Source organism: Gallinula chloropus (genome assembly GCF_964237585.1).
Source record: "Gallinula chloropus genome assembly, chromosome: 27".
NCBI classification, from domain to species: domain Eukaryota; kingdom Metazoa; phylum Chordata; class Aves; order Gruiformes; family Rallidae; genus Gallinula; species Gallinula chloropus.
The window spans coordinates 4,414,760-4,439,525 of record NC_140112.1 but is presented as its reverse complement, the minus strand read 5'-3'; the positions used below and the strand labels follow the sequence as shown (position 1 = coordinate 4,439,525).

Below are 24,766 nucleotides of genomic sequence, written 5' to 3'. Positions count from 1 at the left end.
TCTGCACAATAACCACTTGGCATCTGTCAGGGTGTGCAGAATAAATGGCATAACCCCTGCCCCCCCCTCCCAAAATGTCATCCACCTTCATCCTCTTTGTCTTCTTCCATCCTACTCTAAGCTAGCTGGATCCCAGCTGATGAGCCCAGCAGGGAACCGGCACATAAGCATTGTTATCCCGGCATGATCCCTCCTTGTCTCTGCCTTAGCTGATAGCACATTCAGAACCTAATTGTTATCTCAGCAGAGCAACTCCATTATTCAGCCTGACACTGCCCCCCCTTCGGCTGTTTGTTGCGCTGATGTTATATTAATGAGGCCTGCAAATAAATGAACAGGAGATCAGAGCGCCGCTTGTTCGCAAGAAAACTGATTCTTATTTATTTATTGCTAAGGCCACAGACCGAGGGGAAGTTTCTCACTGCTGAAGGGACACGGGTGGTGACAGCTGGGCCTCTCGCTCAGGAACGGGGCTGCGTGGCTCCTGCTGCTCATTTACTTTTATGACTATTAAAGCGTGATCTCTTCTCACTAGCTGCGCATCCCCAGGGGGCACTGGCGCCTGGGAGCCAGGCCCTTGACCTCCAGCTTGATGGGAAGAGTGAAACTGGCTGAAACTGGCTGTCTGAAGGAAAAGGAGTGGGGAACAGCCCTGATTCAAGGATCTTTAGGTCTGAGTGGTCCAGGCTGCAATGCAAGCCCCTGGTATGAGACCAAGCGCCGCTCCCCATTGAGTGTGTCAGTGTTGGTGCTTGTGGGAAGGGGAGCTCTAAACCTGTGAGAGCTTTTTACCTGTGTGACCTGTCCTAAGGGACCCTGCTTTGGAAGGGGGTTGGACTCGATGAGTTCTAGAAGTCCCTTCCAACCCCTACAGCTCTGTGAGTCTGTGAAACCTGCCAGTCTGTCCCAGCAGGACAGAGGGGTCTCTTCCCAGAAAAATGGCACCTAATGCACTGAAAAAACTCAAATGCCAATAAAAAAGGACCCAACAGCAATGAAGGCTGTAAAGGTCTTTCTGAGACAAATCTCATACACTTTTCAGGAGGGGTTTTGCCATTTTACCTAAGCCTGACTGCTCAAGAACACCATAAAACTCCCCAAGAGCTTTTACCCCGTGCAGCATCCTTCCCACCTGCGGGTCTTGAAGCACATGAAAAAGGCCACTGCTGCTCTCTGCAGTGAGAACCCCAAACCTGACTTCCATGAAAAAGAAAATCAAAAACAACAGGGCTGTGAATTCCCAAGGAGAAGGGTGGAGGTGGAGTTCAAGGAAAAACCCCAAACAGCAGCTCACAGTGCTGCCAGAGCCAGCTGAGGCCACAGGACAACACACCCCCCTGAAACCTGTATTTTCTATCCCAGACCCTCACTGTGGAACAAGCCAACCTGCAGGTGAAAGCCCAGCCATTTCCTACTCGATTTTCTCCCCTCCAAACCCACTCAGGGTAATCTCCTGAGACTCACAACATCCCCTGGCGAGGCATCCCGTGCTTCCTGCTCTGAAGGCTGAGACACAGACCTGGCTATGGAGAAAAGAAATCTGTACCAGCAGAGCTCTGCTCTTTCCTCCTTGGACACAGACCAAAAGGATTGCTTTCAAGTTGGACAGTGATAAAACACTCAGTGGCAGCTCCATGCCCGCAGCCAGATGAGAGAGCCAGCCTGGCAGGGCTTCCATGCAAGTCACTCGCTGGCTGGAGCACAGCAGCTTTTGCCTTCCTTGCTTCACTCAAGGAGGGATGAAGAAATAAATCTAAGACTTACAGCTGTCTGAACGGTGAAGAAAATCTCAGGCAGAGGCTGTTTTGGTTCTTGCAGCATAACCCTGTGCAAGCGAAACAGCACTCGGATGAGGAAACTTTGGGTTCTGACTACTGGCAGGGCAAGGTGAATATCCCAACAAGCCTTTAAGGCTCGTTTTATCTCTCTGTAAAGACAGGGATGACTTGCCAAACACACAAACAAAAACCCAAACCAGGAGAGGACAGACTCCCAACATTTCCTAAGGCTTTCACGTCCCCGCACAGTCAGTGCCAGTACCGCCTCCGCGGCTCAGCAGCTCCTCTCTGTAGCTCCAACACACTGCACAAGAGAAATACCTGCCCTCTGAGGGTGTAACATTGCAAGGCAGAGGGTCTAAGAAATATTGAGGGCCTGGCAACATCCCTGCAGGATGGATGGACACTCCTCAGCAACATCCTCCTCCTGTCAGCCCCAGCCCTGACTCAGCATGACCAGTCTCTACAGTTTCCACCCCTCCTCTGGAAAAAGGAATCCAGTATCTTCCTCCCAGAGGCTCTGAGCATGAGCCAGTTTAGCCAAGCAGAGTGAAAAGGAAACTCCCACCTGTACTGGGGTCCTTATTCAGCTGGCAGAGGTTTGTGTGCTGAGCAGCCCCAGGAGCACCAGTGCCACAGGCGATGTGGATCCAATGGTGTTTTACACCCATGCTCCCCGCAGCATGGACACACGCTCAGGGCAAGGGAGGCTTTCCAGGGGAGCTAACTGAGAAACCCAAATCGCCTTTCCTCCCCACCTGGTACGAGTGTCACTCCTCATAGGAACATTAACAGACCGAGTGCAGTTTTACTGGTTAAAAAAGCTCCTGGGAGACATTTTGCATCCCTCAGTGGTGTGAGCAGAAACATCAGAGGCATCAACTCTAGACTAATTAGCTGCCTAGTTTTAATTAGCAGTCCTGCAACAGTCCATAGTGGTCACCCCACTGCTGGTAGCATGGCTGGTGAGCGCCAGCTGCACGGTGGGGCAGTGGGCAGCAAACCCTGGCACAGCAGTGGAGCATTTTACTCCCTGTTCTTTAGCACTGGGCAGACGACCAGTGGGTTTCCAGATGAGAGGAAGCCAGAGACAAAACCCCTCTGTAAGGAGTAAGCAGAAGGGGCCGGAGATGCTCTTACCTCAGTGATGCGAGGGTTGGAGCACTTCACGTTCCTGCTGGACCAGTCGAGCCAGGGCTGGGCGGAGGACGCGCTGCAGTGTGGGCGCAGCGTGCACTTGGCCTCGCCGCTGCACCAGCCGCACTCGAACTTGGGGTCGGCTTTCAGGCAGAGCCCGCAGCTCTCGCGCTGGGCTGCGCACTTGTAGAGGTGCACTGCGGGGAAGAGGGGGTGAGCACACAGGGTGAGGTCAAGAGCTGCAGTGTTTACACAGATTACAGCTGTTCTTGGACTCATCAGCAAAGGCACACACTGGGTTTTGACCCACCAGACCTGCGCACGTGGGTCTGGTTGTTTAGCGAGCACCACTATCAGAGTGAGCTGCTCTCACCCAAAGCAGGATCCACACCAGCACCACAACGTCTCTGCCCACAGCCATGGCTGCTCACACCCCAGCACCCATCACCACCCTCCATCCTGTGACCTGAAAGCCAGCTCAAGCACACGTTACCTTTCAGATCCTCTGGGTTGTCAATAACAAAGTTCCCATTCCAAACCACAGCAAAGTCCACTGCTAAGTTGCTTATGTCCATCCCATCATAGAGATACTGCAGGGGAAGATAGAGAATGAAATGCTGGTGAGGATGTATCAGACACTCACAGGAAAAGATGATTTCACTTCTTTTTTAAGGAAACCACTATTATTATTATTGTTATTATTATTCTCTGCTCATAAAACACATGCTGATGTCTGCACCACAACCACCACTTCCACACTTCATCTCCACCATCCTGCTTTAACTCCCTGTCCTCACCAGGAGGAGATAATTAAATGAGATCTAGTCCTTGAGAGAGGTAATAGATTAATTATTCCACTCACAGTGGCTGCTCTTGTCACTCAGTCTCTAGCTTATCAATACAGCCCCTCCAGTTAATCAGACTGGAAGGACCGCTGCCTTCAGGCTATCTTCTTATACAGTCACCGTGCACCCTAGTGTGACTGGGAGCTGAAAAGCCACACTGTGCAGCTCTAGTGGGTGGAATAAGGAGCAGGTGGGGAAAACCACAGGTGCAGAGGGGTCCCTTCTCAGTTTTGGCTGCAGCCCAGCCTAGGCTAGCACTGGCCTGAAAGGCTCACTGGCTTCTTGTGGACATCCTGGGGCTGTGGCAGAATCTGGAGGCTTTGGGTGAATTCCCAGTGTATTCTGGAATTCCCATTAGCACAATTAGCACCGATGAGGCTTCATTCTGCTGCTCTCTTTAAAGTCAATCAGGAGCTGCTGGGAAGACTCAAAGGGGTGAGCGAACACTGCCGCCCTCTTTGCAGGGAGGGATCAGAGGTTAAACCCAAGCAGAGTGCTTTGGCTGTCCCCATGCAATGTCTGCACGGTTTTAACCTATGTTTGGATGTATGGATTCACCTTGCCTGGGATTTAGGAAGCTGGTGTAAAACCAGATCCTTGGTTCAAGTGACAGAGCTGGGGGTACAGAATTGCCCTCACATCCTCTACCCACCTCTTCCGATTAACCTAACAGGCATAAAAGCGCTTCTCTGATGTTTATAAATCGCTCTGGATAGGAACATACTGTATGGTATTAGCACATTTATTATCCACCAAGCTGCAAGGGCTTGGGCAGTGATATATAAATACCCAGTGAATTTTTTAAAAATTCAAAACTTCATTAACAATTTAAGACCATCTGTGCTGAATATTTAAGTAGACCCTGTTCTGCTGCCTAAAACAAACCACATGTGCCCTGCTTGCCCACGGACCTCTTCGAAGGCAAGGCAAAGGGAGGCAGGACCACGTTCTTCCCTGCCAAGCAGTGTGCCACAGCAAGACCCAGACACAGGTGGTGGGTGGCTTTGGGAAGCCCATGCTTGCCCCACGTGTTTTGGCATCACCTGTCACCATGACTTCATTCATTCCAGGGTAAAATCCTGACAGGTCCACTGGCAGGGCTGAGCCCCATCCAAGTGCCTGCTCAACACTCAGATCATTTCCCTCTCTCTCGCCCCTGGCAGTTTTCCTCTCCCCCTCCTTCCCCACACCAGCATTACTGTATTCATCCAGCTACCGTGACCTGGAGTTCGACAGCTCCTGATAAGGGGTCTGTGATTCGCCTTATCTCCCCCGTGTGAATTAGCCTGCCTTAACACCTTCGTGCATTCCCTCCTCCTCCTCCCCCCCTTCTCCTCGCTGACCTCCCACAGTCAGACCGGGAACTGCCAGATAAGGGATCTTCTCCAGGCAGGTATAATGAAACACCTCCAATGCCCACAGCACGTTCCCACCAGGAATTCAGGATTAGTTTAACTCCAGGATTTTTCACTCTTGCCCGTGGCTTGGCTTAGCTCACACCCCCCCCCCCCTTCTCAGCTATTCAGAGCATTCTGGGCAGCTTTATGCCACACCACTCCCCTCCCGGTCCCTCACCGAGCTGTTCTGGCACTGGACGCTGGAGCTGTTGAAGCGCAGGGCAGGCACGCGGTGGATCACGCCCTGGATGCTGAGGACACACTCGTACCCACGTTGCCCAGACTGGGGCTGGGGCAGGTTTCTTGCCTTCAGCGTGATGGGTTTCACCTCTCCCACGGGGATCAGAATCTCCTCAGTGCGGAAGAGCTGGGGACAGTCCTGGGGGGCAATAAAAAGGATGGGGAGGTTACAGTGGTGACCGTGTGTCTGCAGGTCTGGCCAGGTCTCAGCCTGCCTGCTCCCACGGCAGAGACTGATGCCCCAGGACATCCTTGGCACACAGGACCAGCCACCTCTCAGTCCCCACATGCAGCTGCAGGTGAAGTGCAGAAATAAAGAAGCCCCCCCCCATTACAGCCCCCCTGCTCTGGCACTGCCACTGATGTTCTCACTGCAGCTGCAGAAGGAGGAATGCCACCATTTGAGGAATAAATTGAAGGCGTCCCCCCTGCTCTGAATTGCTGTGGGTTTTATCTGCTGAGACACAAGCTCTTGCCCTGGCAGCATGTTATCAGTTGCTCCAGCTCCGCCTGAGCCTCGCTGCTCCAGGAGGGTGATGGGATGCTCCCAGCCATGTGCTGCGCTCCCTGGGCCTCCTCCTAATCCCATTTCAGCCCTTACACCCCTCGGCTGCACACCGCTTTGGAGTGAGACTGATCAGCATGGGACGTGCTTCCCTTTTGCTACCAGACACCATTCCTCCCTGCTTTATCTGAGCACAACTGTGGCAGTGTGCCACTAATTTCCAAGGCAACATTAATTTCTGCTCTGACCCCTTACCGTGCTCTGACACCTCTGGCCTTCCTGAAATGCCCAGGCAGCTCGTTGTGATGCTGCTGGCACAGCTCCTCCCTCAGCTGGGGCTGCCTGGGTGACCAAGGCATTAGGACCCGGACTTTCTACCTCTAAAGCAATGCTCTTCTCTGCTCTGTCCTCCTGGGAAGAGGAGGACATCCAAGGACAGAAGGAGTTGGTTGTATTAATTACCCAGAATGGTAGGGATGGGGTTTTCACAGGTGGGATTAAGCACCTTAATCCCGATTCCCCAGGACCTCCTGAAATTCTGTATACCCTGCAAAACTGGCCTTGCCTCTCAGGAGCTGTAGCCAAGGACCAAGCGCGTTCAATAAACCCAGAGCCTCCTCCAGCAAACTGCACTTGTAAGGGTCTTCGGGCTTTAAAAAAGTGTCTGTCCTTGGCTCTGAGGAGGGAGCTCTCCTGGAGGAGGGAGGAGTGAAACAAAACCTAATTTAATTTGTGTCCAACTGCACCTCAGCCTCTACCAGTGGGGAGGATGCTGGGCTGTGCCCAGGAGAGCCACACATCCCTCTGTCCAGTGAACACAGCAACATTAACACCGAGCAACGACATCCACAGATCTCCTACCACTGGTTTCACTGGGGAGACCCTTAGGTGAGGAGGAAGACCCACCCAAAAGATGCCAAAAAAGCTCTGATGTCCCTGTGACCTGAGGCACCGGGTCTCTACCTTCTTCACAGCACCCTGTGGGCTTCTGAACCTTATGCCTCCAACTGTTCTGGACGCAGTCCCTGCAGCACCCTAAGCCTTTTCCATCAGAAACAGCACAACAGCAGAGGCAGTCTATTAAACTTTCCATTGAAAACCCTTGTGAAAACATTTCAAACATCAGTGTGACTCCAATAAAGCAGCAAAGAAAAGAACAAAACCAATATATTCTGAAGACTGAGCACAGCCATTAAAACATTAAGCACAGAGAAATGTGTTTTGTTTCCACTCCTGCCACTATCTGGCAAAAATAACACAATTGTAAATTAATGGTGAGGTTTAATATTGCAGTAGCTCAAGGCTTGCTATGCAGGATGCAAACTAACCCCCCCCCTGCAAACATCACTGTGCAGAGGAGCAGCTCTCCAGCTCCCCACGAGCACACACTAAGTGTCTGAAGGATACTCTGAGATGAAGTGCAAAACAAAGAGCTATCAGTGCCTGGTAACTGCATGACATCCCTCCCATAAGATCTCAACATCCTCAACATTATCTCTTCATAACACGCTGGGAGATGGAGTTTTGCCTCGATTTATACGCAACACGCAGAGACAAAGGCTCTGACCATCAGAAGCATTTACATTCCAGTTAGCTCTAATTTGCTTTGATCTAATGGAAGGAGGTACCTAAGCACCTGTAAGTACCTGACGCTGAACGGTTAATCCTGAGCTAAAGTAGAAGTTTAAGGGAAAAAGGGACTGACACCCCCCTTCCCTCTGCCAAATCCCAGACTGGCATCCCAAACCCCTTGCCACCCTGCCTGGCAATTGAAGTAAATCACAAGGATGGCAATGCAATGAGTGCCAACCTCACCCAGCTCCCACTAGGACTGTGAATCCAGGGAGAAAATCCCCATCTCTCACTAACAGCCATGAAGCACACCAAGCCGTGCTCCCTCTCCAGCTCGCAGCCAGACCGATGGGATGTTGTTTTGCTACTGGCTCAGGCAAGTTGTAAATGAGAAACAGATGCTACCCCGGTTTGGAGAAGCCAGTAGCTTAAACTGCTGCCTCATAAACCCTTTTAGTGGCACTTTTCCTTATATATTTTTTATTTTATTTCTAACAGGGACTTTCACGGATTAACAGCCAAGAGTGATTTTTTAAACTCAACAGCCTGAAAGTGGGCTGTGCTGGGAAGGGAAGAAAATGGAAAGACCTTTTTCTGCAGCAGAGCCCTTTTCTGCAGCAGAGCTGGTTTACAGGCTGGAAGGGAATGCCACTGGGAAGCCTGGCTCTGCAGCTCCCACAGACCCTGGTACTGTGGATCCAACCCCTGGCTCAGCCCCTACACCACCCCACCAGCAAACTCCTCAGGTTGACTGTGTTCTCCATCCAAATCCCAAGCTGACACACATCCCTTCCTCCTCTCTATGCACCGCACACCCATGCCACCTTCTGCTCAAGGTCTGGCTGCAGCTCAGGTTTTGCATTTAACCTCCATGTCGTGCCGAGGAGACAAATGGCTTCACACCAGAGAGGTCCCAGCTCCGCAGCAAGCCCGTGCTGGGGAGGAAAGGCATCCTGGAGCTGCAGAGTCTTTTATCACGTTATGATTGAAAACAACAACAACAAAAAAATCTCCAGCCACATCGCCAGTGGGAGAACCTCAGTGCAGAGTCCTGAAAATAATGAATATGTTATGGACCATTATCCTTCCTGGGCACTGCCACTCGTGAGATGACTCTTAAAGAAAAGCTTCTTCCTTTAGACACATGGGAGAGGACTCACATTTTCAAATCTGCTCTGTGGTGCTGAAAATGCTGGTAGCAAAAACCCTTCTGCCATCATTAGGGATGAGTAGGAGATAATAGAATTTTTAATTTATTATTATTGGGTTTTAATTTCGGTTTTAGTAGGAGAAAGGTGTCACGTTGGGATTCTGGTGAAAAAAAGGCCTGTGAGCCTGTGCTGCTCTGGGAAACGCTGAGAAAGGCAGCCCCTCTGCCTTGGCTGACAGCTACAGTGATCACAGTAATAAGGGGACACACATTTGGGTACGGAGGATCCTAGGAAGATGCCACGCTGCCAACAGCCCAGGGCACTCGTGGGGAGCCGCAGCGCTGCTGGCAGTTGCTGCTGAATTTATCAGATGAGTGAGTGAGGCTGCAGAAGCTGCAGGGGCTTGTGGAGGGCGCAGGGCTTGCTCGGATGCTGCTCGCGTTGCAGTAGTGCTGCTGGAGACCCTCCACTCTCCCTCTGTGCCACTTCCCATCCAGGCTCATGGTTCAGCTTTCAGGTCCTTTGTTGTTTGTTGGAGTTTGTTTCCCAGTTGCTGCTGCAGTGATGTACAGCTGCATCCCTGCACACATCCCTGGGGTGTGCTGGCAGCTCCCTTCGTCCCTTCGCCACCTCTTTGGCCTAAAAGCTACTCCTACCATGAGTTATTTCATGAGAGGTATAGTGCCAGCTCTAGCAATGCCTCTGTCGATGCTCACTCACTTCACAGGAATCTCCTGATGACCTGGGAAGTGGTTGGCAGCACCAGTGCTGCTGGGATTGGTTCTGCGTGGCTGTGGCAAAGGTCCCTTCAAGGTGGTAAATAACAAGATCAACCCTGGTTTGTAGGGCTCAGGTCTAAGCACCAGGAGAAGCTGAGCATCCAGAAAACACAGACTAAAAGGAGAACTGGACCAGTGGAATATACAATTTGTACCATAATCAGTTTACTTTGTTTTTTAATTCATGAGAAGTAAATCCTGCAGAGAGTTAGAAAGGCCATTATTGCCTCCCCTCACTAAACAAACACGCTGCACCCTCTCATTATCCTCCTTGACTTCTGCACACCAGAATAAACACAAATCAGAAGATCTGCTGGAGGAAGACGAGACTCTGCTGGGTGAGCGGCACAGGCTCTCAGAGGATATTCTGCGTATGAGGCACCATCACACACAATTTACAGAGACACCTTACGCTTCTCCAACGCTTTTTTGGCCTCAAAAGACTCCAAAGTCTATAAATGCCTTAAAGACCCTGCGACGTGCCTGTCTCAGGAGCAGAACAGAGCACCCCTGGTTATTGTTTGTGTTTAACAGAGCAGTTTTAGTAGGTCAAATCTTGTTCTTATTTGGAAGAAAGTGCCTAGAAATGGCAGGTGTTTCTTTTAACCATGGGATTTAATCCAAACAGAAGAAAATACAAGGGTTTTGTACTTTTCATCTGAAAAAAAAACCCACCCTCTACAAATGCTGACTTGCTAGGCACATTTTAAAGTTACAAACATAAATGAATGTGGCACGTGAATGTAAACCCCTGGCTCACAGCTGTGCTCCCAATGATACGGATTACGGTCCCCGTCACTCATGGAAACACATTAGTCTTCATTTATGCTACCAGAGAGCAGATCTTAGAAACCAAACATGAAAAGAAAGGCAACTGAAGCGAGCCCTTTCTCACTGGTAAAGTCTTACCCAGAGCCCTTTGGTCCTGAGCTCCGTGCTGTAACCCAGGTCTTCCCCACTAGTTTACGAAGTGCTGTGACATTTACAGCCATGCAAACCATGGACGGCTGGAGAGCCGATCTCTCACCCATAAAGAAGCTGTTTTGTAGCAGAGGTGAGGGCAGGAGTGGTTCCCAGGAGGGAACATCTCCCTCCAGCTCCCTGCACCCTCCTGTCCCCTGCAGCCCTGCGGAGCATTTTCCCACACGGCTCCTTCCCCCTCCAAACACCCAACACATCACAAATCCACATGAAAAAAGTGTTGCCAACAAGCTTGAACCGATCTCAAATTCACAGGAGTTAACCTTGCTGCAAGCAGGCTTTGTGTTACTGCTGGTTCTTATTCAAACAAACCCATCTTCCCAGAAGTGAGGTGACCCACAGAGTCATTTGCTGACTTGGGCGGACTCAGATGCTCCTCTGAGTGATCTCCTGCACATCACAGCTCCCATTCAGGTATTCAACAGCAGGGATTGTAAGGACACATATGAGGAAGGTTTGATTGTGTTTTATTTCCTTCAAGGCGCATCAAGTAGCACTCAGCATCCAAGGGCACGGCCAGGGGCAAAGATCTCGCTCTAAAAGCAATGAGAATTTAAAGGCATCAGACCAGAGCTGAAATCTGGCTTCTGCACTAAACTCCCAGAATCTGAAATGCTCCATCCCCTGATTCAGCACCTCACACGTGGAAATGGCATTATCTGCACGGAGTGGACATCAAAGCAGGACGGGATCCCACATTCTGGGAGACTAATAGGATTTATTTGGTTCTAGCTTGCCACTGGGATGGGGGTTAAGGATATATTTATGCATCTATATTCCTCTTCATCTGCATGATTTACACATTTAGAGGGAGAAGTCGTATAGCCTCACACACACACAAACCCCACCACCTCCACCACGTTAAAATGTTATCACAGGCCTGATCTGAAGCTCTGTAGAGTGAGACAGCCCCCATGGGGCCTCTTCTTGGAGAAGCCCTGCTCTGGTAGGTACCAGCCAGCCCCAGACCTTTGCCTTCCCACTGCTCTTTGGATCGCTCAGTGTTGGAGCAGACACCTTCTGTGGACAAAGGATGCCTCAGGCTACAAAAAGACTAAGAAAAGTCATCTGACAGTGGGCAGAGAGGTAGAAAAAGCTTGTTCTCTGGGTAGTATTTTCATGGAAAGCAGGGGAAGAAGGCAGCATTTAGCTTGGTCAATACAACCAGAAGGCTGCAAGGAGCAAGTGCAGAGCTCTCGAAGAAGGACTTGCTTTCCCCCACCACCTTGCCAAGTGGCTGAGGCTTCGAGCTCTTTTCCCTTCTCAAGACAGACGACTTCTAGGAGCATCAAAAGGAGTTTGTTACTCATTGAATCCCACTGGGGCACAAATTTTGATGGGCCAGGAGTAAAAGGGAATATTCAAGATATTTTCTCTTAAATGAAATATGAAGGCACGAGAAGATTTCCATCCCCGTGTGAACACACGTGCAAATCTTATGTGAGAAGAGGCACATGGGACCCAAAGTAGGGCAGCGTGTGCCTCCATGGCTATCACCAGCTCCAAACACAACGGGCTCTCTGGAAGGGAGCAGAGGTGGTAAGCACAAGCAGTTGGCTAATAATGACACAATGAGAAGGTTGTGATCTGAAGTGGTTTATGAGAGCAAACTCTTTGTGAGGGATTTATCCCGTGTCTTGTGCTAGCTGGGGTAAAGTGCCCGTAACAAAGGCCTTGGCACTGCACTGTGGACACAAGGGGCAATTTATTTGCCTTAAAGAAGCAAACAAATTAGTTTTTTGGGACTGGCTTTGCTCAGTTCTGAGCTCTGGAGAAGTCATGAGGAACAGCGGAGCATCTGTATTGCTATCATCAGCCCTTATCAGCAATCACCAGGAAGGTGTTAGGTATCACACAGCATCTCCTGGTAAGAAACCACCTCTGCAAGATGAAGATGACAGAGGAAGTTCTTTGGAGACACGACAGCCCTGTGATCCCAGCAGGAACTGGTAGAGATACCAACTCCTCCACTCGCTCCCTCTGTGTGATCTCAGGCAAGTCCTGTGCGTTCCCAGGAGAAAAACGGAGATAATGGGATTGTCCTACTTTACCAGGGACTTGTCAAACGCTTCTGAGATCATGGGGTTGAAGACCTATAAAACTGAGAACTACGACTGTAAAGCCTGGGAAGACAGCGGTGCTTTGAGCATCAAGGAGAAAGAGCCCCACATCGCTGGAGAGAAGGGAAAGCAAAGAGTTTTGCTTTCTCTTGTTACGTTGAAAGGAAGTCTCTTGACTTTGAACTGGACTGAGAAAGCTTTTGTTTTGTCCCCAGGGTGGATGCTTCTCCCTGGGCATCCTGTTGCCTGTGCCGCACGGGACAGCTCTTTGGGGCTGGGGGTGAGCCCTCTCCCCGTCCCTTGCAGACAGCACCCGCTCCTGGGTACCATCCAGCCCTTGGCTCCTTGTCGTGGTTTAGCAGATCCCCACTGAAATAGGTTTGGTGGATCCCCACAGAGGTATCTACACATGCAGCCCACTCCCATTTCCTGCCTTGTGTCTATGTGCCTCCTGGCAGCGCTTTACCCAGACCGACCCATGAGTCACGTTTTCAGTTTACTATTGGTTTAGCAGCCACCTGGCCCTTTCAGTCGCTTCTTGATGGCTCAGTGTCTTACTCTGTGACCTGGCTTTTCTCTGCCTCCACTACTTGCTGAGGTGGGGCTGTATCTCTACTTGGTGAACCTGAAGCCAGGGAATCAAACAGGACGCTGGGTGCAGAAACCCCAGGCCAGGGGTTGGTGGTAACCTTAGATGGGGAATTTGTGCTAACAACCTCCTTTCTTCCCTGGATCCCTCCACCTTGGCACACACACAGACCTAGCAGAACAGATCCTCCTTCCAACTGTTAAAAGCCTTTTTTGGACTGGAGCCCCACACCTTTTGTTAACTACGAGAGACGGCTCCAGGTCCACAGTGCTGGATTCTCTTTCCCAAAGCCTGGAGCTGTTCACATCCATAATTCCCATGCTAATCAGTTTACAGTCCAGCTCCTGCCACACGTTTCAGACCTGCCAACACAACTTGCTGAACAAGTTCCACCAAGAGCTCTGCATCTGACTGCTCCCTGCAAATCCCTGCACGTCTGGAATGTGAGGTCACCTGCACGGCCTGTCCTGGGGAACCTGCTTTGGACGGGGGGGCTGGACTCGATCTCTGGAGGTCCCTCCCAACCCCTATAATTCTGTGAGTCTGGAAAGCAGAGCTGCTGAAACACGCTGGCCTTCGAGGAGTCTTCCAGACCCCTCAAGAAAAGCACCACAGCAGCTACAGTTGTCACCAAACCTGAGCGTACCCATGTGTCACAGCGGGACCAGCTTTGGCGTCTTGGTCCTTTGAGCTGCATCCACGCTTCCTGATGCCAGCTGAGAGAGAGGCCCTGATCCATGGAAAGCCATCCTCCCCTCCAAAAGCCTTGATTACTCTAATTGCACCAGAGAAAAGTAAAGAAGAAAAGAGCCAAACCACTGGCCCAGTACCTCAGAGACATTGATCCGTCCCTCCTGAAAGGAGCACGTGGTGGGGTCGTGGGTGCAGAGGTTCCGGTACTTGCACCAGTGGCAGCGGAACGCGCTGTTCACACAAGACAGGCACCTGGGGGGAGAGAGGGGAGTTAGGGAGGAGGTTGTCCTGACAGGAGGTTGATGCCCTAATGGACAGGCCCAGGTGGGATGCTGAGCTCAGCATCCTTTGTGGGAAGATCATTTCTTCAGAGGGATGTTCTGATACAACAAAACTAACACTGAGGTTTGGGAAAACACACGCTTGGCAGACAGTCTGTAAGCAGCCTCACAACTCACTCAGTAATAAAATCCGAGCTGGGATTTATCGCACATCATTGCACTGGCATAAAATAAAGCCCAGCATCGCACAGACACCAGACCTGGGCTTTAGTTTCTACGAAGTGGGAAACAGGGCAAACCTGGCAAAAATCAGATCAGCTGTTTTACAAGTCAGGAATGCTCCCTGTCAACAGCAACAGCCCTGCCTGGCCTTGGAGAGCAAGGAGTCCAGCATGCACTTTTGCCTCATGTTGGAAGACATTAAGTGTTTATGAAATGCTTTTGAGGGAAGGCAGAGCCCTCCCAGGCACGGGGTGGCCCAGCTGCCCGTGAACTGGCTGGGTGGGTTTTACTCCACACAAACTGGCTGCTGGTTCAGTGCACAGTCCATGACAGCTGCTAATACCTGTAGTAAGCATCTTCACCTCCTCAGCCCCCCAAGAGAAAACAGGGGTCCCTGTGACACCATCCTTCACACAAATTCAAAACCAGCAGGATGCAGGAGAAGTGCTGGAAGTGCTTTCAGCTGGAGGAGAGGCTGGTGCAGAACAGCCTGACTGAGGGACCAGGACGAGAGGACAGAGGTGCATACAAGGGGCAGCAGGACAGGAGGCAGGGATTACCGGGATAATGGATACAGACCACCGTGAGGGGCAGTGTGGGGACAGCACAGCTCACAGGGCTCCTTTCACTCGGCTACCTCCACTCTGTGCTATGGCTCAAAGCTGAATTTAAAACCCCTGAATGCCTGCCTAGAAAAACTGCAGGCCAGCCAAGCCCAGCAGCACAGGCAAGTCTCTTCCAAGCACAGCAGGGAAGGCCCCAGGCTTGAAGCTTCAAATCCAGTGCAGAAAAGTTGGGAGTGACCCTGTGCTGGCACTTCTTGACTCCTACCAGCCAGCTCCAGCAATAAATCCCACTCCTGGAGCAGAGCTGGCAGCTGAACCTGCCGCTGCAGATGCCGCCCAGCCCCACAGGGCAGACCTGCCTTTTGCTACCCAACTCCTGGCAGGTCCTGCCCATGTTCCTTTGGTGCTTTGGGGCTTGCTGTGTTCCCAGGGAGGAAGCCATAAACATGTTTGTGAGGCCAGACGGCTGCATGCTGCCTTTTAGCAGCAGTTGTGCCCATGGGGGATACAATTCCAGGATGCTCAGCATCACTGTGCCTTCCCAGCCCTCTGTGGAGCATCCCACCCTGCCTGGGCTGCTGTACTGGGCTCTCAGGGCTGCTCTGCCCGACTCTGGGGACAGGCAGGCTGCAGGGAGCTGCTGCCACCAGCGCTCTCGCTCACCCCATCTAAAATATAGCCACTGTGCTCAGACCCCAGGGCTGGACACACCCAGGTCAGTCCCTGCCATCGCTTCTCCTCTGGCAGCCGTGCTGTCCTGTCACCCCATGGAGCATCACTGGAGCAGCCAGCACCCTGCTCTCCTGCTCAGTGCAGTGGGGAAAGGCTCTGCCTCCTCTGGCTGCCCACAAGCCCACCTCCCCACAAGGCCACCTCTCCTGACCCTCTGCTCTGCCATCACCAGCTGCCTCCGAAGATCCAGGCGAGTTCACAGTTGCGGGATCAGGCAGCTTGGGGGCACCAGCAGGTTGAGGTTTTTTCAGGCTCACTCCGCCTGCATCTCACAAGGCAGAGATGCTTCACACACACCCAGGGGAGCTCAGGGATGTCCAGACCCGGTGGGCTCCCCTTCTACAGCGTGAGTCTGCTGGCTGGACCAAGCAGCATGCGAACCCCCCCAGCTGTGCCCAGAGCCCAGCATCCATTTCCCAGCCCTTTCCTCCTTTCAGCTGGTGTCTTGCCCTGTTTTGGGGACATGGAGGGAGCACTCACAGCTGGTGGGCACTGCAGTTGTAGAACTTGAACTCCGTGCTGACAAACGTCCTCCCCGTCTCCCGCGACTTCAGCTGCAGCACCACGCCGAACCAGTCTGGGGACACAAACCAGAGCCTGTCAGTCCCACCACCACCAGTTAACGAAGGAAGCAACAGCAGACGTGGGGGCAACCGCTCCCCGCCTGCCAGCGTGCTGAGCCATCTGCTTCTGGGGTAGAAGGTGGAAGCCAGGTTGCCTTCATCTCCCTGCTTCCCCAGGCATCGCAGTGGGTCTGCAGCAGTTCCCCAAGCTGGGGGCTGAGCAACCCCCCGATGAACCCTGCCCTCAAGCACCCTGGGGTGCTGGGCTGGCTGTCTCCAGCAATGCTTCCCAACCAAATCAGCTTTGGTGGAAGATACATTGGAGATGCAGGGTCTAAGCGCTGCCTTGGGTCGCGTGGTGTCTTATCCCAGTCCCCAGAGCATCCTGTCTCCAGGATAAAACCTGATTCAGTCTACTCTGAGGATAGACCAGAATAGGAGACAATGCTGGAAGCAGGGGTGTTAGCAAAGCTCTTTAGGAGCCTCAGCACCGGGTTCATTAAGGGCAGATTGCTGTGGGTAAGCCTCTGCCAGCCCCGCTACCACGGCGGCTCCCGGCCCCCAGCATTCTCCGAGTCTTGGGCTCCATATAATGCCTTAGAAACACAAAGACATCAGCAGGGAAGTACAGTTGACACCTGGAAGGAGGCCAAGGAGAAAACGAGTTTTAAGCAAGTAGCATTTTGGTTATGGGAAGAGAAAATATGACAGCAGTGACATTAATGAAGAAACAACCTAAAGATCAGGACCAAAAAATAGAAACTGCCTCCACCTACTCGTGGGTGCTGAGCCAGGCCCAGGGGAGGGTTCCTGCTTTCCAGATCCACTGGTGTGGTGAGGCTGCGAGCCCCTGCCCCACTCATGAGCCACCGCGGGGGGCACAGATGGCTCCGGTCCTCTCCCAGGGAGCGGTCTGGCAGCGTGGGGATGGTGTAAGGACCAGGAAAACATGGGGTGCTGCCTGCTCCCAGCTGGTCTTTCCCAGCATTGGGTACATTTCTTAGGGACGAAGCATATTTAGCTCCCTGGGTTTGTTGGGCTTTGACAGGAGCAGGGATTCCCCCAAAGGGTCTGCTCCATCCAGCAGATCCTCCCAAACCAAGGCTGCACTTTCTGGTGGCACAGATGTCATGTTACTGCCCAGAACTGGTTACTTACCCTGATCCACAGGTATGGAGGGAACGTCTTTCGCTGCTGGTGACACACACAAAACCCGGCTGCCCGAAACCTGCCCTTCCACCTCCGTCAGGTTCCCGAAGAGGCAGGTGACCCCAGCCGTCAGGTCCGGAGCATCACTCACCAGCAAGCTGAGCTGAGGCCAGGGAGGGCAGAGGGGAGACAAAACACAGGCACCAACCCATCAGCAGGCAGAGCTGCCCCAGTTTCCTTCCTATTTCCATTACCTGATGCTTTCTAGTTCAAAACTGCCCCCTCCAATTGCCCGGAGGGGTGAGCAGCCTCCCTGCAGCCCCCATTTCAGCAGGCAGGTGAGGCCAGCCGGCCCTGTCGGGGAGTGGGAAGGGGCTGCAGCAAGGGCAGCTGCCGTGGGGTGCTGGGGGGCTCGGAGAGCAACAGCTGGGATGCTTCAGAGAGCCGGGCCTCAGCAGAGCTCACAGATGAGCTGTTTGGGAAACAAAGCCTTTCCTTTCAACAGCTAATGAAACCGGACCAAGAGAAATGTGAGCTGAGGCCCACGGGGAAGGGGAATTTGTTTCTGCCATCCCCACCCCCTTCTCCTCGGCTGGGATGGCCCCTTCCCTCACCAGTCCCTCCACAAGCCTGACTTCATGGGAAAACAGTTGTGCCGACGGGCAGGGAGAAAGGCTGGAGAATGGACTATGAACCTGAAACCCGCTGGAAATGCCTCTCACCAACAGGTCTATCCCATCCCCACTGGCACTTACCGGGAGGCTGTGCTCGGAGACAGAGATGCTGCTGGGCTGCACGGTGATGCTCATGCACTGGCTGATGCTGCCTGCAAATCGGTACGGCTCCTCCGCTCGCTCGCAGCTGTCCCTCGGGGAGCACCTGCCACACAGGAGCACACATCAGCGAGCACAAAGCACCCGGGGAAGATGTCAAACAGCACAAGGTGCTCCAGCCGAGCAGGGGTGAGTTAAAGAGGAGGGCAGAGCCTCCTCAGGCAGGGGAAGGGGGAAATAGTGGCAGGTCCAGGGGTGATGCTCTGCACCCGGACCAGGTATTAGGCACAGACTCCAGACCAAAGGGCACTGAAAAAATACTCTGTGATCAGAGGAAAGATAAACCACAAGTATCTCAGGAGTAATTCCTGGTCCTGCCTGCACTGGGACACATTCCAGAGCTTCAAAGCCCCATGTTCCAGTGGGAGCTGTGGGTGCAGGGTGAGCCAGGCACCCTGCCGCTGCTCGGCAGGGACCCCACAAGCCATAACTTCATCATCTGCACAGGAATTAACCATGAAGCACTAAAGCTCAGTACCAAGAGGACTCCTCCTTTCTAATTAAAACAAACCCACATAGTTGATTAACCTCCTGGAGCTGAGGAGTGGGACAGGGCTGGGAACGGGACTTCCCGGTACTGCCAGCTGTGCCTTGGCCAGTTTTTACCCCTCTACCTCCAGATGTCCCAGTTCCACCATCAGGAACACCAGTCTCCAAGCACAATGAAGCGACTAGGAGTGCTCCTGGCACACCATGTGCCTCAGGGCAACTGGTGTTCCTGGTTTCCACTGCAGGCATCTTTGGAGCCCAGTGAGATTCAGTCGCTTCCAGCAGGTAGAGGAGTGCCCACAAGGAAACCATGGAAGCATCGTCAGCGTTTCGAGCCAGGTATCAGTGACTGCAGCGTGGCACTGCCATCCCTCGGTGATTTTCTCTTGTATGTCACTTGGGAAAAACCTTTTTCTTCCAAGCCCCATCCCCAGGCACAGATGACACATTGGCCTTTTGGTGTTAAGAGCCTTAATAAGGCATCAGCAAACTCTGCCAGCTTTCACTCACTGCCGATCTTGGACCCGATTTCAAGCGGTGGCGCAAAGGTCAGGGGATGGAGATGCTGTCACCAGCCCCACACGCCACCAGCACGTTCCTGACAGTTACCTGAGCATATATGTTACTCGAATTAACAAGGTGCTGCTGTCAAACTGCTTGTTTCCCTGGTTCCCCGTGGAGGGGCTCGGCCAGCCTTGGACACACACACACACCAGCCGAAACGCCTCCTGCCCACCAGAGCCTGAGGTTCCCCTGTGAGCATCCAGCTCCCACCTGACAGGCACCCGGCAAAGCCAGAGCTCCCCACACTGAAACGGGATGTGCATCCTCCCTGAGAGGCTGTTTGCTTTCGATTAAGAAAAGCAGAGCTGACACTTTTCCTTCCCAGGCCACCCATGTGATGCCCAGCAAACACTCCCCCTGTTCTCTGCACCCTCTCTGGGCTTTTTTCCCTCTTTTTTTGGAGTATAATGGAGGTAAATATGAATGCTGCCAAAGGAAGAGTTATTGAGGTTTAAGTGAATCTGTAAGATAGCTTTAAAGTGAGCTCTTGACTGGAGCCTTTATCTCATTGACTCACTGGAATGGCTCTTTTTTATCATACTATTTATGGCAACAGCCCTAACAGAGATAAATAGGTCCGTAGACAATAATACACTTGCAGAGAGCAGCATATGGAAGTCTTGCAGGTTTCAAATCCCACTGGGCTGAAGAGACTCTTTAACAATCTCTTCGAGGCCTCCTCGTGCTCCCAAAGAGTGATGTTTGCTGGAGGGGAGGAGCAGAAGATCCTTCTCTCCCACTGAGAGGACAAACTCTTACTGGGAGCAACCCCCTGGCCAGGTGACATGGCTCAGCCATTGCACTGCTGCTCCAGGGACCGTGGGTGAGCAGAGGAGCTTTGCAAGAGGATGAGCACCTCTCCTGCTGGTTTCCAGCCCTTGGTCACACGTCCTGTGCCTGGGATTGAGGGCAGGAGGTACTGGTGTGCTTGGGTGCCTGCACTCAGCCCGCAGCCTGCTGCCTCCTGGGGTCAGGTTCATGGCCAGAGCTACCTCCATCAGCCTGCACTGCAGTGTGACCAGCCCCTGCTTCCACAGCTCACCCATTTTCTTCTCACTGGCAGTTCATTCATGAGCTTCACTACTATCACCACCCATAAATTGTAGGTATGAGCCCATGTCTGCCAGCATCCCGCTGTGCAGCTGCCCTGAGCCCTGACTCTGGCCTCCAAGAGACAGTAATACACAACAGCACCCAAGGAAAGCTCTGTGTAACACTGACAATGAAAGCTTCATCCCAGGACAACTCAGGTCCTTTTATTTTCCCTTTACTATTCCTCTCCAGCTGAGGCTGGACACCCTGCCCAATGTCACCTGGAACGGGCAGTGGTCCATCCATCCCCCTCACACCCGTATCTGTTCAGACATCCAGTACATCATTTAAAACCCTGATTACTTTTTTTTCCTGGCTCCCTGACAGCTCAGGACCCATGTGTCCACGCTCTCTGGCAGCCACAGATGTAGATGCCAAGTGCCCATAGAGGAGCTGCCGCTCAGGCTGGCCTGCAGTGGGGAGAAACACCAGGATTCCAACCCCCAACCGAGACTCAGTGCTGCTGTTTACAGTATCCACGCTCGCTCCGGCAGCCAGCCACTCTCTTGCCCTTTCAAGGACAAACACATCTCCTCTCCTGCCCCTCACCCTTTCTACCAGCCCTCAGAAACCGCAGCACGAGCATCACACCCTGACCCACAACCCTTCCACAGAGCAGAGGAGCAGCTGGTCCATCTGGCAGGAGGGACAAGTAAGAAATAGAGGAGAGAGACATGACAAATTAAATACAAACACTCCGGCACTTGGGGCTTCCAAACAAATATGACAGAGGCTTCAAGAACAGCAAGATAAACTCAATTATTTACAGCTTAAGACAAAAGCTAAAAAAAATGATCATTGCTCCAAGCAGGCCAGGAAAGTGCAGATGCTTGAAGGGAGGGTTGAGAAATACCATCAGGGAAGAAACCCTTGCTGGGAATAGGTTAATGCCGAAATGTCACGGCCAAAAGGGCAGAGGAAATGACACCCTTCTCTCCTCTTGACATTGAGGGTTTTCTCTCTGCAAAATGAAGATAACAACCTTTACCTGCTTCCCAGGTGGTTTATGAAGATTCGGTTCATTAGCATTAGGAAAGCACTCTGTGATGCTCAAGCTGCTGCAGAGGAGCAATGCCAAACACCCACAGGCACGTAAGGCAGCCACCCCCTCCAGCTCCACAGCCCAGGCACTGAAAGGCACCGTCCTGGGTGAGTCGGTGCTCTCAGGTCCCTATGGCTGGCTCCTGGGAGTACCTACAGACTGCACCTCAGGCCAGATGCACATCCCCTTCCTCCTTCCTTGTCCCTTCACTATCCAAAGGCTGTGGTGGCTTTTGTCCCAGCCACTGGAAGGGCACACAGGGATGGCTTTCTCAAGGGAAGGGGCAAAGGGATGGGAATCACTTCTTTCTGGTAGAGCTGCTCTGACAGCAAAGACTTTTGGACACAACAGCACATATGGTGGCTTGGCTGCAGGGCTGGACAGGCTTGTCTGAAATGAAAAAAGCTAAAAAAAAAAAAGAAATAAAAAAATTAAAAATGCCCAGGGCACCTGTGTGTCCCCTGTGATGTCATCCTGCTGGGGGGGCTGCTCTGCCCCAGCCCCCTGCCTGTGGGGACCCCACGGGATGCTCAGGGCCTGCAGTGGTTCTCCTGCATCTCCCCAAGCACAGCAACGACTCTACGAACCAGGCAAGCAGCGGGGAGCCAGCCTGCACCCCAAAAAGCCCACAGGTCGGAATCCAGGCCGGATTTGCGGAGGAGCCTGCCGTCCCACGCTCCCTCTCCAGCACCTGCTGCTCAGGCATGTGGCCAAGCTTCGCTCTGGGTCCCTGAACTCTGCCTCCGCCCCATTTCCATGCATTTAACGGGGCTGCTCTGCGAGCTGGCACCCAGCCGGAGGGATTTCTATTCCTCTCCTCCAGCCTCCTCGAGGCTTCCCCCTCCTCCCCCGAGCTGCCTTTGCCTGGTGGTCCCCCTTCCGCCTTAGGAAGTGATGGTGCAGGGGAGAGAAAGGAAGGACACAGACACCTCCTGAATGCAGAGAGTGTTTCCTGGAGCTCCCCTGAACAAAAACAAACCACCCTTGGCCCTTTGTGCCTGTTGATACCCGTGAGGAAGCTGCCAGCTCCCAGCCCTGCGCTGCCGGCTCAGCCCCATCGGGATGCTGGAGCACAAAATCCCTCTTCCCGATGCATTTAACAGGGCTTGGTGCTCTGTGCTGTAACCTCTGTGAATGCAAGGGACTTAAATCTACTATTGCCTTTAAATATTCCTGGTTAACTGGAGCCTGGGCAAGCACCAGTGCATGAAACATGAGGCTTCCATCCCAACTAGTTTATGTTCTGCTTTCCTGGGTGCTCATGGCACCCGCTCTGTGCTGCATGCAGCCTGTCACTCCTAACAAGGGGATCTGTTTTCCTTTACCTCTGGGATTTTCAGTGGCACATCCAAGGCAGGAAGTGCCCAGGGAAGAGGAGAATGGATTTAAGGAACTTCAAAACCCAGTTTGCCTTTTGCAAAGGTCACACGGTGGCTTTGGAAGCCGCTTTCATTGTCACCAGCAGCAGCTCTGACAGAGGCTGGACTTACATGTGGTGGAGCGTGCACCAGCCGCAGTGGGGGTCACCCGAGCTCAGGCACTCCCCGCAGGTCGTGTACTGCTCACAGGACTCCACGGGCACCCGGGACACCTGCAAAGGAAGCAAACACAGGGGCTCAGTAGTCCCCACGCTGGGAAAATGAGACAAGAGCAGCTCCAAGTCCCACTTCGATGATATGAGTTGAGTAACGCAACAGCTATTCCCAAACCCAGGTGAATTTGTTCCAACACCTGCACAGAAATCAGCCAAGAACAGGAAATACTGGGGACCACATCATGACATCACTCCATCCCTTAGGTGCAGCCATGAATCGCAGGCACAGCAGAGCCAGAGCCTGGCCACTCTCTGGTACCAGAGCCCACCTCGAACTCCTTGCCCAGAGATGCTCCCAGGACGGAAGCTGTGTCCTCTCCTCCCTGATTTACAGTTTGCGATCTTACCCTTGTCATGGGGGGGAGCTGCAGGGAGTAACATTCACTGGGATTCTGCAGGTTGACAGCTTAGGCAGCTGACATGGGGACTGCATGAATTGCTCCTCTGCAGCAACCCAGAGCCCTTCCAGCACTAGCATGGACTGGGCCACCTCAGGAGCAGCCCAGGTCTCCCACGGAAGAGATGACAGAGCACAAGGGAGGGGACAAGAGGACACCAACCCATAGCATCGTTGCAACCCCCCCACACACTTATGGCACATGTGAAAGGTCCCCCCGTGATGCTGAGGTACACCACAGTCCCGACCCCTTTATCAGTGCTGAAAACCCCAAAGGCTCCAAAACGACACCAAGCTTTAACCACGGGGTCATCACTTGACCCCAGTGAAGAAATCCCACTCCCACGTTTCCTACTCATCCCTTGCCACCTCCTGTGCCACCACTGCAGCACCATGCTCCTGCTCCAGCCCCAGTCACTGCCAGTCCCTCTTCCCTGTATTAACATTTCTACTACCAAACACCACAAATAATTACTGGTGCCCCCAGCACGGCCACCCAGCAGCACCAGCCGCCCCGCTCCGGCCCCGGGAGCGATGCCTGCAACTGGCTGGAAATGAAACCAACTGTCGGCGTTGCACTCGCTCTGTCCGTCAAAACAGCACCCGGCTCCCAGCAGCTGGGGGGTGTGGGGTGAAAGGAGCAGTGTCTTGCCAAACAACGGCCACTTTCACGCCAAGTGCTGTTGACACAGTGAGAACCCAGTTCCTCTCTAAACACCACACCAATAGGGATGCCGTTCTTCTTGGGTCCTCAGCCCTACTTGACAGCTTTTCCTCAAACAAAAATTGCTCATGGATGTGCGGCACTGAGTTTTGGTGGGGTGTTCCTCCCTCTCCCTACCCCCCCCCCCCATTTCGATGAAGCCCATGGGATGGGCACAAGCTCAGCCTGGGGAGTGCTAAAAGCAAAGCAGCCCTGGGATAGCAAGCAAGAGGCAGAGCCAGGGTGTGTGTTCATTGCTGAAGCTCTTTACAGCCATCACAGCCAGGAGAGAAGAAACGTAGGGTGATGGGATAGCACAGAGGTGTTTGGGAAGGGTTTGGGTTTGATTTTGGGCTGTTAAAGGCACCCAGGGTGCGCTCTCAGGGTCCTGCGCCCCGGGTGACCACAAGTGACACGATTTTACCTGCTTTGCTTCCTCCCTCTCACTTCTCAGACATCAGGGTGGGGTGGGAGCAAGCCCACCAGCCTGGCAGCAGGCACAGACCCCCCCAGGGTGGCAAATCCTGGGCTTGGGAGGCACATGCTGTGCTCCCATGCCCAGCCCACTCCATCACCAGCGACAATCTGAAATCTCCCAGTGCAGACCAGAGATGCTGACATCACCCTGCTCCTGATGGAAGCCTGGGAGCAAACCTATGTTTTTTAAAGCAAACAAGCAGTCCGTGGAGCTACGGTGGCTCCATCAGCTCCCATGGGAGACCCTGGCTGTGAGGGAAGTGACTGGATTTCCCCTAAAACCTGCCCAGTACATGAAGCCGTGCTTTTGGGGTGGCTTTCACCACCCAGGTGGC

General features: G+C 52.9%; 1 protein-coding gene across 1 annotated transcript in view; it reads right to left on the bottom strand.

Annotated features, from left to right (window-relative positions):
* The window catches only part of PLXNA2 (plexin A2), a gene marked incomplete at its 3' end in the record, with an annotated part of 157,022 nt that overhangs the window by 39,283 nt on the left and 92,973 nt on the right, over nt 1–24,766 (bottom strand). The window contains exons 5-12 of the mRNA XM_084275874.1: nt 22,751–22,851; nt 17,996–18,119; nt 17,250–17,403; nt 16,009–16,105; nt 13,865–13,979; nt 5,336–5,536; nt 3,409–3,505; nt 2,919–3,112 (exon numbers count right to left, since the gene is read on the bottom strand). Coding sequence (XP_084132000.1) covers nt 2,919–3,112; nt 3,409–3,505; nt 5,336–5,536; nt 13,865–13,979; nt 16,009–16,105; nt 17,250–17,403; nt 17,996–18,119; nt 22,751–22,851 — 1,083 coding nt within the window. The remainder of the gene's footprint in view (nt 1–2,918; nt 3,113–3,408; nt 3,506–5,335; nt 5,537–13,864; nt 13,980–16,008; nt 16,106–17,249; nt 17,404–17,995; nt 18,120–22,750; nt 22,852–24,766) is intronic.